This window comes from Fusarium coffeatum (assembly GCF_003316985.1).
Source record: "Fusarium coffeatum strain FIESC_28 chromosome Unknown BRIP53273_contig_26, whole genome shotgun sequence".
Lineage (NCBI taxonomy): Eukaryota > Fungi > Ascomycota > Sordariomycetes > Hypocreales > Nectriaceae > Fusarium > Fusarium coffeatum.
In genome coordinates this window covers 217,078-229,810 of record NW_022157823.1, presented here as the reverse complement: position 1 = coordinate 229,810, position 12,733 = coordinate 217,078, and the positions used below count along the sequence as shown (strand labels likewise).

Below are 12,733 nucleotides of genomic sequence, written 5' to 3'. Positions count from 1 at the left end.
ATATCTACATCAAATGAATAAACACCCCCTTTTTTCCCAAACCTATATAAACTTGAAATTGGTAAGGTTGGATACTAGAGCGGATGAAAGCGCTTAGTACTCGTCGTTGTAGTCACCCTCCTCCTCGGCAGGGCACTCCTCATCGTCACCGTCCTCGGCGACGGGCTCCTCATCCTCACAGTCCTCGTCATCGTCGTTGGCGACGGGCTCCTCCTCGTCCTCGCAGTCCTCATCGTCATCGGCAACAGGGGCGGAGGTGGGCTGGGCAGCGCCAGAGTCAGCAGAAGAGCTGATGGCGACGGCCTGGAGAGTGGTGGCAGCGGGCTTCTCAGCGGCGGCAGTGGTGGCGGGGGCCTCCTCCTCGTCATCGCAGTCCTCGTCGTCCTCCTCGGCGGCGGGGGAAGAAGTAGCGGGGGCCTCGGCGCCGGAGCTGGCAGCGGGAGCGCTGGGGGCAGGGGCGGGAGCAGAGCCGGAACCAGCGCCGACGGTGAAATCAACACAGGACTCGTAGGTCTGGTCGATATCGGGAGCGTCCCAGAACCACTGGAGAACACAGTCACCAGCCTTGGTGCAGTCACCGCCGAGGCTCTCGGGGAGAGTGACGCTGAAGGCAGTGTTGTTCTTGTCAGTGCCAGCGTTGGAGGCGTAGTTCTCGAACTCGATGAGAGGAGTGCCAATCATGGTGTCAGTGGAGGTCTTGACAACAGAGACGTTGGCGTAACCGGTGTGGGGAGCGGCAATGTTGATCTCAAAGGGGATCTTCTCGCCGAGCTTGAAGCTCTGGACATTGTCCTTGTTGTCGTCGAACTGGAAACCCTTGCAGAGCCAGAGGTTGCAGTTGGCGGCATCGAGGTCCTCGCCGACGACCTGCTTGATGCCCTGGACGTTGCCGTTGATGTCGGAGCTCTGCTGGTTGAAAGGCTGGTCACCGCAGGCGGCCTTGTAGGCGTCACCGGGCATACGGGGAGTAGGGGACTTGATGAAGCCGTGGGCGGCGACAAGGGGGAGGAAAGCGAGGATACCGGCGGCGTTCTTCATTTTTGCGGTAGTGTTGTAGATAAAGTAAAACTGAATAGTTGTTTGTTTTTTTCGTGGAGTGTCTCTAGGACCAGATAATTGTATAAAGAGTGAGTAAAAATATAACGGCCGTCAAGGCTCGAAACGAAAGTGATAGATTGAAAGAGAGTGGAAAGGTAGTGAAAAAAGAATGTCGAATCTGGTCCTTCGAGGTCCGTGAAAGAATAGAGGCTGAGAGGGAAAGAGAAGTGCTACGAAAGAGAATGGGAAAAGTCGATATATACTTGAGACTCGTTCTGAGAGACAGGGTTTAGAGGAGAGGAGGATCTGATACTACCTTCTCGGCGGACTCAAGCGAGGCGGTGGGCCAAAGCCTGGGCCTTGTTCGCTCCGTAGTCAATCTCGTTGATGAACCCTTGTCTGAGGGGCCGAGGGCCACTTCTCAACGGCGGCAATAGAGGAGTTTATACACGGATACTAGGAATTACAAGCGCCGGCCGAGAGACGGATATCATGATCTATGAATTCTGAGGCTATCACCATCAACTATTCTCATCTTCATGTTGATTCATTGTAAGTTCACTTATTGTATAGTAACATCCACGATATAAACACTGTTTTGCCCATCAAACCATCCCATACCATCTGTTTCCAAACGTCAAAAGAAGCAAAACATCTCAACCTTGTAAAATGCACCGTTGCCAAGGCCCGACTTCACCGGAATTCGAAGCTCGCACCACGAACCAAACAAAGAAGATTCGTCCGGCGTTCTTGACCCCCCACTTTCTACCGCTGCAGGTACAAGACGTTAGCCCCTGTCAAGTTTGGAGCCAGCGCAAGGGGCAGACTTTTGATTGGTGGAACTTATAAGGTTGATGTTTGAGCCTCAAGACAACAATGACAAGAGAGGGGAGAAAAGAAAAGACTGGAGAATGGTACAACTGTCCGCCGAGATTTAATTAATTAAATATAGTGAAGGGAAGGATTCTTCCGTCTAAGCGATTCGCTTACGATATTGCTTCGATCGATCTTGAGTTACCATAACTCTACTAGTTAACCTTCTAACTCTATCATTAACAACTCATCTACCCTTTAGCAATAAACTATATCTCTATAGTGTTGACTCTTTACTGTCATCATGTCAAATCATTAACCCTCTCTGTAAGCATAAACCATCAAAAATCCTACCCGCTATATCCCTGCCACACCCCTGTATCCCCCTCTGAACAAACGATTTTCATCCATGGAAAAACTATCACCCCTGTCACCCTTCAAAACTCGAAACCCGTCTCCGACAAAACAACAGCTGTCCGTGTTTCAGGATGATATGCGGCCAAGGCAGGGCATAATCTCCTCTCCCTCGCTCGTGCACGCATCGCATGCATCATGGCAAAAATATCATTCGTTGTCTTGTTCCACTGTCAGTTCGTCCCTGGTTATCCTCGGAAAACGGCAGATAACCGTGTAAACCATCCATGATCATCTCATCTTGGCACTTAATTTATTCTCGGCTTTCACCATCGCATCACGATCAGTTCAAGGTCAAATCTTAGATGTAACAATTCTCCGTAAATTCATTATGCTGCTAAAAACCTCTTTTCATCCTCAATGCTTCTCGAATAGCTATTACAATCATATGTGTGCATCCCATGTCGAAACGTACAAGCACATAATCTCCAATTCCCATCCAACCTTGAGCAAATGCATCGGTCGCTATATCGTCATCATGATCCCATCGTCAAACAAACGTCAAACAGAACAATCAGCCACTAAGAGGCCGGATATCTAGATACAAATAAAGTTGTGCTGTGAACTCACGCCGCATACATGCATGCATGATCTAGATGGGCTCATCACGAGGCTCAATAAGCACCTCGTTGACAGCGACGTGAGGGGGTTGACACACAGCGTACACAATAGCGCTGGCCACCTCCTCGGGCTTCAGAACCTCGGCGCCTGTAGGCTCACCGTACTTCTTGAGAGCCTCCTGGTCAGTCGACATGCCCAACAGGTCTGTGGCCACATTTCCGGGCTGCACAGCTGTGACCCTGAGACCAGAACCCGCTGTCTCGAGACGCAGCGCCTGAAGTGTTGCCTCAACAAAGAACTTGCTGGCAGAGTAAACGCCCAGACCAGGGAACACCTTGCGTCCAGCATCGGAAGAAATGGCCACAATGTGTCCAGCTCCACGGGATAACATGCCCGGGACTGTTGATGACAAGGCGTTCAGGAGGCCCTTGCAGTTGACATCGACTGTGCGCTCCCACTCATCCGTCTGGTTGTTGGCCATCATGGTAAAGTACATGACGCCCGCGCAGCTGACCAGGATGTCGACAGGGCCGAGCTGCTCGCTTGCCTCCTTCATCAGGGACTCCACCTGGTCCCTCTTTGTGACATCGGTCGGGTGGATCAACACCTTACCACCGTAGACGCTAATCTTCTTCTTGACGCCTTCCAGAGCATCGGCCCGTCGAGCCGCCACGGCCACATGGGCGCCCTCCTTGGCAAGGCCAGCTGCCACTGCGGCGCCAATTCCAGAAGAAGCGCCAGTCACCACCGCAACCTTGCCTGCCAGGCGACCCTTGCGCACCTTCTTGGCACAGCCGTTGACCTGATCCCGTCGAGGAGGTCGAGACAACCAACCACGAGCATAGAAGTGTCGCATATAGATCTCGAGAAGACCGTCATTCATCTTGGGGCGAGGGACGTTGTACTTGTCAAGCGTAGGCTGTGTCTTGCCATCCTTGAGCACAATGACCGACTTGAGAACCTCAACGCTAGGCATACCACCTCGGAGAATATCGACAGTAAAGGGGTCATCGCCGGTCCTCTTGTTGCCGCGCTTCTCCCACCAAAGGGCAACCCAATCGTCCCAAGCTAGAGGCTCAGTAGAGTAGCCCAGCTTGGCCAGAGAGGCAAACAGGTCCTTGGAATCAACAGGAGCGGGGTCGCCGAGATGGTATAGAGTTTGCTCAGTGTCGTCGGTGTGGTTTGCGAGAGTGACAATGGCATCACTGACAAAGTCAACAGGAGTCATCTCAACATACCAGCCCTCGACATCAGGAGCGCGTCCGAGCTGAAGTGACTCCACGACAATAGCATTGATCAAATCCCAGGCGTTGGTTGAACCGGATACACTGTGGCCGCTGATGGTACCAGGACGGTAGACTCGCACAGGAATGCCTCGGCGGCTGGCCTCGTCGACAAGCTTCTCAGCAACCCACTTGGTCTGGCCGTAACCATCAAGCAACTTGGTAGGGACGTCATCAACATCGATGACAGTGTTCTCACACCAACCAGTGCGGGAAGGTGGAAGCACACCGTTGGTAGAGACGTGGTGAACAGTAGCACCGCTGCGACCAGCAAGACGAAGAATTTCTCGAGTACCGTTGACGTTGGCGTTTCGGAGGGCAGCGTAGGGGTAGACCAAGTTGACAGTAGCAGCAGAGTGGACAATGACCTGAACGCGAGTGGACAGCTCGTCAAAAACGTCAGGAGAAAGACCCAGGCGCTTTCTGGTAAGAGTACCGGGCAAGATCTCAATGCGCTCCAGGAGGTAATCCTCCCAAAGTCCAAGGTCGATCAAGTTCTTTCGGATACGAGCCATACCGGCAGGTGCACAGTCTTCCACGGGCTCGGGGAATCGCACAAGACAGATAATCTGTGCGTCGGTAGAGTCGACCAGCTTCTTGAGAAGGAAAGCACCTAGGTAACCAGTAACACCGGTAAGAAGGATAGTCTCGGCATCTCTGAGAGCACGCATAGGAGTGCCGTTGCCCTGGATATCTTCAGGCAGAACAGAGTCTGCGCGAAGAACAGCTGGCAGGTCAGCCTGCACGGCGGCGGTATGACCATCGCGGGCTGCCTTGATGGCTGCAACATGGCCTTCCAGAGTAGGGTTTCCGGCAAGAGGAGCCAGAGGAACAGGGAAACCAAAGGTCTTTGTGAGACGTCCAGCAAGATCAGCAAGGGCCAAAGAGTGACCGCCAAGATCGAAGAAGTCGTGCTTTGGTGTGATGACATTGGCGGGCATGTTAAGCGAAGCAGCCCACAACTGGATGACAGTCTCCGTCTTGACCTTGATGTTTTGCTCCTTCTTGGGTGCAGGTCTGGGCGATCGCGGAGATGGTGGTGCGGGCAGAGCCTTGAGGTCTGTCTTGCCGGAAACTCCATGTGTGGGTAGCTCATCCACTTCAACCCAGACAGAGGGAATCATGTAGTGCGCAAGATGGTCAGTGAGAGCACGTCGAGCAACGGGACTGTATCCGTACTCGTCGATAAGGGGAATGGTTCGGTCGCGAGATTCACCCTGCTCACGGACGATGTAGGCAACGATTTGTCGCTCCAGGCCTTCGCCGTGAGCTACAACCGCACAATCGCGGACAGCAAGATGCTTTCGAATGGCACTCTCGACAGCACCAGGCTGGACAGTGTAGCCACGAGTCTTGATCATACCACCAACTCGGCCAGTAATCTCCAAAAGCCCGTTGTCGAGAATGCGAGCCAAATCGCCAGTGCGGTACATGCGCGCGTCCTTTTCTCCAGCGAAGGGGTCCATTTGGAAAGCCTTGGCCGTAGTTTCGGGAAGGTTAAGGTATCCTCGGGCCAGAAGGTTACCACCGACGTAAAGCTCGCCGCTCACGCCAGGGTTGACTCTGTTGCCAGCCTCATCGAGAACGTAGGTGTGTTCAGGGTCTGTGAGTTGACCTACAGGGCACACTCGGGTCTCGAAATCGACAAAAGTCTTGATGTCGCCAACAGCAACCTCGTGGGTCTCGCAGGCGCTGTAGACGTTGAGAAGGCGTGTGTCGGGGAGAGCATCCATGGCACGCCGAACAAGGTCAGTAGTAACGACCTCACCATTCAGCCAGAGTGAGCGGAGGTCAGGGAGCTGCTGACCGAGCTTGGGGTGTCGAGAAAGAACTGTGGCCAAAAGTGTGGGAGTCATGAGGGTATCGGTGATGCGCTTTGAAGAAAGAAGCTCAACAAGAGCAGTAGGGTCGTAACTGGCGTGATCGGGGATGGCAACAGTGGTGGCACCTCGAATGAGAGGTCGGAGCATCTCCCAAATGAAGAAAACATTGCAAGCCACTCTGTCGCCGGGCTTGAGGTCGCTGACGGCGAATCTCAAGTCGTAGGAGCGAATTGCGGCTCTGTGGGGGTTCATGATACCCTTGGGCTTACCAGTGGTACCAGAGGAGTAGGCGACAAAGAGCAATCGCTCAACATCGTCATCTTCGGGAAGTGACCGTCTCTCGGTCAAATGGGGTGAAGACTCTCCGCGCTCCTGCTTGTCGAGGCTGTCGACAACAATGACGGGAGTTTCAGATGTGAGGTTTTTCGAGTGCTCAACTTGAGTGAGAATGACAGTTGGCTTTGCATCTTCGATAACATCTCGTAGCAGGCCAGGAGGGTAAGCGACCTCGAGCACCAAAAAGGCACCACCAGCTCGGAGGGTAGCCAGAGCGGCGATAACGTAGTCGGCACTTCTACCCATGAGAACACCAACCAGATCATCACGACCAACACCGTAGTCACGTAATCGCTCAGCTAGAGCCCAAGTTTCTCTGTCGAGCTCTGCGTATGTGAGGGATCTGTTCTCATCCTCAAGAGCCACAGCATCAGGGGTGGCTGAGGCCTGCTGCTCAAAGAGAGCAGCGAGGTCCTTGTTGACATCAATAATCGTCATGATGCCAGATGTGAATGAAGAGTGAAAGAATGAGAGAGGGGAAGGATCTCAATGGAAGAGGACAGAAGGCGAATGAGTCGGTTTAAAGATAAAGATGGCAAGAGCGGTGGGTGGGTCACGCGACCAGTCTGCAGAGGTCGAGACGAGACTAGGAGGAGATGTCGGTGACGGGTCCGGTAATATTCCAGGCAGAGCCGGGGCAGTCCCCAACAATAATTATTAGGTACCGTACGCGGCTGATTAGGTACGAAGGCGGAGTGGATGAATCCTTTTCTGGGGGCTCGGAAAGGGCTAATTTTGGAGAGTCAAGCCGAGGGTGAATGGAGCAATAGACGGCTGCTTTTCGTCGTATTGTAAAACGAGTTGGCCTCAAGTTTCCGTATTTTGAGGGTCTCGCGGGGTCAAATAAGGTAGAGGTGTCTGTGCAGCAACATACAAGCTCCAACCTCAAGAAAATGACACGATGGAAACACTGAAGGTGCAGAGGGTATCAGACTTGTGAATAGAGAGAGAAAATATGTAAAACTAGGACAAATGGAAGAAGAGATTCCCTTTTTATCTTCAACAACTGTACATCACTGTCAGGGCGGTGCCAATTGACATGACCCCCCACGAAGAATTGAAAGTTAATGATTGGGCTGAGGCGGAGCTATACCGCCAGATCTAGGGACTTTTCAGGCATAGCTGCCCGCCAATTTTGGGACCTGGAGGGGGAGGGGGAGAGGAGAACGACTCCATCATGGTTCTGGAGAAGTGTCAACAAGATGAGTTGAGATGTTGATGCCATTGTTTCTCCAATATTGTGGTTTCTATGACAGTATTACTTCTGTTCAAAGATGTCACAGTCACTCTTGTATACAGCATCTTGAAGAATTTTAATCCCTGTCGATCGAAACACAAAGGGGCTTTTTAACCAAACAGCTGGGCCACTTTCACGTGCTAGAAACATTCTTCTGGTCGCTACAGCACCCCTGCCAAAGTGGTGGAGCGCCAATCGGAGCCGTTTCTCAGGACCGTTGTAGGGTAATCCTAATCTCAATTGTACGTTAAGTTTGAAGTTACGACAACTCGAATCAGACAGCCAGAGTAAAGCAATACCAGATCAAGTGCTTACAGTTCACATTGGTTCTGTGTTTCTGCCTCAAGTAAATGTAAACCGGTAAAATACAGAGGCAGAACAGCTCTATAGAGCAACGATATGCACAATGTGCTAATCCCAGCCATCAACTGCAATCGCCCCCTCACAATCAAGTCACCTACATATCAATTGCGGGATTAATTAAGAATGGTGACTATTTTGGTTACTTCTCACGCGAGAACATGTGGGAACCGTCACATTCTTTCGGATCTCGCAGGGCAGAACGTCGTCAACTGTTCTCCCCGTTACCAGATGTTATCACCTCAAGATGGCCTTTTCTCCCAATTCTTGCCACCAGACTTCACAAAAGTCCCATCTCGTAAACCACAAACTTTGCCAACTCATCATTTCCTTTTTAACCACAAATCACAAGTCTTTTGAGCCCGGAGCATCGCGATTCTCCCCGTGGACTTTTCTCTGATTGGCGCCGACGACCCGACCGGACCATCGCCGCCACCGTCGCGCATTGCCCTATTGATTCTCGTGCATGACGCTCGGGGAGTCTGTTTCTTGGAGGGCTGGCGAATGGGAGGGTCTGGTGGTGAGCTTGTTTCGGGGCGAGGCATTCTTGGCTCTGGAGGGGGAGGGGATTGTGGGTTTGTTCCCATGTCTTGTGGGCGGGGAGTTGAGTAAAGATGACGCGGATGTCAATTAGTACTGTAACTGTAGATGATTCTCACCAGTAGACAAGAGAAGGAATTGAGGAGGGTTGTATCTGAACGTGGGCGTGCTGCATGTCTGCCCTGGCATTGATGGTGTTCCATTTTCCATCCAAAGAAGCTTACCGCTTGGCAAACGACGTCAGCCACATCTTTAAAGAGCCTTTAAAGACCAATGGCGTCTTCTAGACCTCGAGCAAAGATTTTCAGTCGTTATCACTGGTCTGTTGCGCGAAACCTCATTGATTCACCGAGCAAGAATATGTCATGCGGTAAGCTTTCGTAGGATTTCAGCGATCTTTTGAATCATTGTCCTTTTTGCTGTTTCCTGAAGCTGGGTAAAGAGGCACGTTGCGCAACGTTTCGATCGGTACCTAGCCATCCATTCGGCAAGCCACAAAGTCACAAAGTCAATGGCAGCAGTTTCGACTACAGAGCTAATGAGATCACTCGATGTGCATGTCTATACCCAAGACGAAATCACCATTAATGTGCCAATTTACATAGCAACTCGGTACTGGCAAGGCAGCCGGGTAACTTGACTGACTTTAGTGCTGTACGGAGTTGTATTCCGGGCGATCTACAGGCTGATGCGCAACAGCGGCTTAATTAAACAGGCAGTCCCTGGCAAAGAACCATCAATTTTCCGCAATGGAACGGGCACAATTGAACCATTAACACTCTAATTATAACCATAGAAAAGCATGTTAATCCGGCCCCGCTCCTCGTGTCATTCTTGACAATGTCTTGTCAAAAGATAAGATAAAGAGCGAAAAAGACCCACACAAAAGACGCCCTTTGTCATGTCTTGTCATTTCTCGCTGGGTCCCGTCATGTCAAAACACAACGCCCTTTGCCATGTCTTGACATGCTGCTAACAAAAAATTACCAAATAATTTGATGCTTTATGCGGGAGAACTCCCTAAATCGTGGTGCTATCCCACGGCCCGTCCGCCGCTTGACGTAAAATAAATTCATCGTATGTCGCGGTGAGCTGACGCTCTGCCATATTAAATGACCCTGCCCCTTTCCCCTGGGCTTCGTTTTGTTCTTCGTTTCTACTACTATTGGGATGTTTGCTTTCCTTCACCCTGGCGACGATCCAAACAATACGACTTTACGTTGACGAATATTCGATTTCACGTGCGAGAAGAAAAGACAAGTTTTCAGGGTATCATCATACGTCTCATTATACAACTATTACACTGCTATACGCCAAAAAAAAAAAGATACAAGAACTTTTTGCTACACTTTCATCAAAAAACAACCCAAAACTCCCGAACCGATTCATCGTCTTACATCTGCTCTCGTCCCTTGCTCAGATCGACCTCAAGCAAAGGCACAACCTTGGTTCGGCAGATGAGCTTGTGGCCAACGTAGAGCGCGGCGAAAAGCATCAAGCTGATGTAGTTGGAGAAGAAATCAGCTGTGCTCCACTCAATGAAGACGGTGAAACCACAGGTGATGGTGATGAGGGCTACGAAGAAGGCGCCGTAGTACGACAGGTAGGGCTGAAGAGGCGCCTGGTAAGGAAGCTCATCACGGGGGATGCCCTGCGCGGCCATGATCTTCTGGAAGCGGACGTGGCAGACGTTGATCAGAACCCAGGTGATGAAGCACGAGGTGGAACTGACGTTGAGAAGCCAGTTGAAAACCTGAACTCCGTTGGAGGAGAGGTTGATGTAGGCAATCAGACCCATGACGGAGCAAGACATGACAGCGAAGTAAGGGGTGCCGTGCTTGTTGGTGCGCTTCATGAAAGCGGGGGCAAGACCATCCTCAGCGAGAGCGACCATGATTCGGCTACTGGAGTAGACGTTGGAGTTGGCAGCTGTGAGGATGGCGGAGAGGAGAACAGCGTTGATGATGTCAGGGAGGACCTTGACACCAGCGCGGGTGGCGACAAGGACGAGAGGAGAGGCAGAAGCATCCTGAGCACCGCTGTCGAGGCGCTCGTCGTTGAAGGGCACGTTGATACCAACGAAGAAGACGGTGGCCATGAAAAGGCTGAAAATTCCCCAGAAAGTCCAGCGGATAGCCTCGGGAATGGCCTTGCGGGGGTTGGCAGTCTCACCAGCTCCGACACCGACAAGCTCAGTTCCCTGGAAAGAGAAACCAGCGGTAACAAGGACAGCCCAGAAACCGACAAACTTGCCAGTGGCACCCTCGACCATGTAGGCGTTGGCAACGCCGGGGTCGTTCCAGTACTTGAAGCCAATGTAGCCCTCGTCACCGACACCAGCGTTGATGCAGATGGAGAAGATGATGAAGCCGATGATGGTAACGACCTTGATCATGGAGAACCACATCTCAATCTCGCCGAAAATACGCACGGGGACAAAGTTGAGAGCAGTGAAGAGAGCCCAGAAAACGCTAATCCAGATGGCGATGCTGAGGCTGGAATCCCAGTACTGAATGATGATTCCGGCGGCGACGAGCTCGAGAGCAAAGGTAATTGACCAACTGAACCAGTACAGCCATCCCATGGCGAAACCCAAGGTAGGATCGACGAAACGAGCAGCGTAGGAAGTAAATGAACCGGCGATGGGGATGTAGGCGGCCATCTCTCCCAGACTGACCATGACCGAGTAAACAACTGAGCCCATAAAGGCAAAGGCGACGAGCAGAGAGACGGGACCAGCCTTGACGAGAGCTGGTCCGACACCAAGGAAGAGACCAGTTCCAATGGTACCGCCAATGGCGATGAACTGCAAGTGACGAGAGGTCATGGCCCGGTCAAGGCCAGCCTCGCCAGTCTCGACATCCTCCTTGTCGTTCTTGTTGTTCTTCTTCTCGTTGCTCACACGAGGGGACTTTTCGTCCGCCGATGAAGAGTCAAACATTTTGGCGCTAGTGTAGTTTATACTCTCTCCAAAGAGTATATTTTATATATATATCTCGGATGTGAGGCTGATGATATGTGAAACACAAGAGATGAGAAAGATTAGATGAGGGGAGAGAGAAGAAAAAAGAGAGAAACAGATGAATGATGTGATGTGCTGTGTCTGTCTGTGAGAAACCAAGCGAGAGAGAAACACCGAGGCCAAGTGGGCTTGTTATGTAAAAAAATTGAAATGTCAACGGGGATGGCTTATGGATACGGGCAAGGGAAGGGATCGGGAATAGATTGAATGGGCCCATTACGAAAAATTTCGATATCGGAACAGGCCAGACTCAGACCTGAGAGATTTCAAGATAAGTCTCTAGTGTGAGTGGTTCTAATTACTTCCTGTCTATGGATTTGCTGGTACTATTTTTCGCCTCCCGGTGGTGAGCGACCGAAAAAAATTGCATTTCCTCTTCTTGTCTGCAGATGATGATCACTTCTACCTCGATCATCTGCATCAACATATTTCTCCAACTTCCTATTGCAAGCACAAATCACACTACACAGCCCAATTGAGATGCGACAATCCCCTTTCAATCCCCTTCCAACAGCGAAATATCGCGAGATTTTAGCTGCTGTAGTTTCCGGCTCGTTGCCGATTTAGGTTCCCGGCCGCCACACTAAGTAATGACCCCCTGCGCGTTTACTTGACAGCGCCAGAAAAATTCAATTGCAGACGTCAGGGGTCCCTTTTTTTCTTCTCCAACGCGCCACTCAAGAGAAAATCCTTGCTACGGCTTGTCCGCTGCGAGAATTAACAGGACCAATTAGATCAAAGGATCAGAGCAGAATTTTTGCAGTAGTGGCTTGATTCTGCACGCTGCCGCATCTTCGATTTGTTCTATGCAGCCTTCTAATGCTGACCGATGGCCTGATATGGTATTTGTTTCGCACCAGCTGTTGATCAAGTTTACAATACTACTCTATACCGTCGGGTCATTTCGATATTACAGTGCAAGGGTGATGGAAACTAGTAGGGGGATGATTGCCAAGCATCGCGGCTCTTTTTGCGCGCAGTCGCGCTTTTTGCCGACGACAACCTCGATTCTCCGAACATCTGTGACTCTTTGAATGCAGTCATGTATCCTCCATTATCGGAGTGCACCGACCACGAAAAATGATAGAGAGCCTGGGAATAAAATGGATCTGAAGACCGGGGATGAAGACGACAAAGATCCCTGGTAAACAGTTACGTACAGATATCAAAATAAGCATGCCTTGGGGACATTTTGAGGAGAACCTGGTTTGCTTCCAGAGTTGAGATTGGGTCCTTTGAGTTTTCATTATGTACAAGTTCTTCTTCTCCGCTTGAGATTTATCATTTCCCCTCGCTGCAGCGCGCG

The 12,733-nt window shown here is 51.1% G+C and overlaps 3 protein-coding genes across 3 annotated transcripts; all 3 read right to left on the bottom strand.

Moving 5' to 3' along the window:
* Window positions 1-93: 93 nt before the first annotated feature.
* On the bottom strand, window positions 94-1,038 carry FIESC28_00944 (uncharacterized protein; the record flags this gene model as incomplete). Its single annotated transcript, XM_031155095.1, has 1 exon — window positions 94-1,038. One exon carries the CDS (start codon window positions 1,036-1,038, stop codon window positions 94-96), a length of 945 nt encoding a protein of 314 aa, XP_031020890.1.
* Window positions 1,039-2,857: 1,819 nt separating this feature from the next.
* Window positions 2,858-6,706, bottom strand: FIESC28_00943 (uncharacterized protein; the record flags this gene model as incomplete). Its single annotated transcript, XM_031155094.1, has 1 exon — window positions 2,858-6,706. One exon carries the CDS (start codon window positions 6,704-6,706, stop codon window positions 2,858-2,860), a length of 3,849 nt encoding a protein of 1,282 aa, XP_031020889.1.
* A 3,092-nt stretch (window positions 6,707-9,798) lies between these two features.
* Window positions 9,799-11,346, bottom strand: FIESC28_00942 (uncharacterized protein; the record flags this gene model as incomplete). The annotated part of the gene is made up of 1 exon (XM_031155093.1): window positions 9,799-11,346. One exon carries the CDS (start codon window positions 11,344-11,346, stop codon window positions 9,799-9,801), a length of 1,548 nt encoding a protein of 515 aa, XP_031020888.1.
* Between the last annotated feature and the right edge of the window lie 1,387 nt (window positions 11,347-12,733).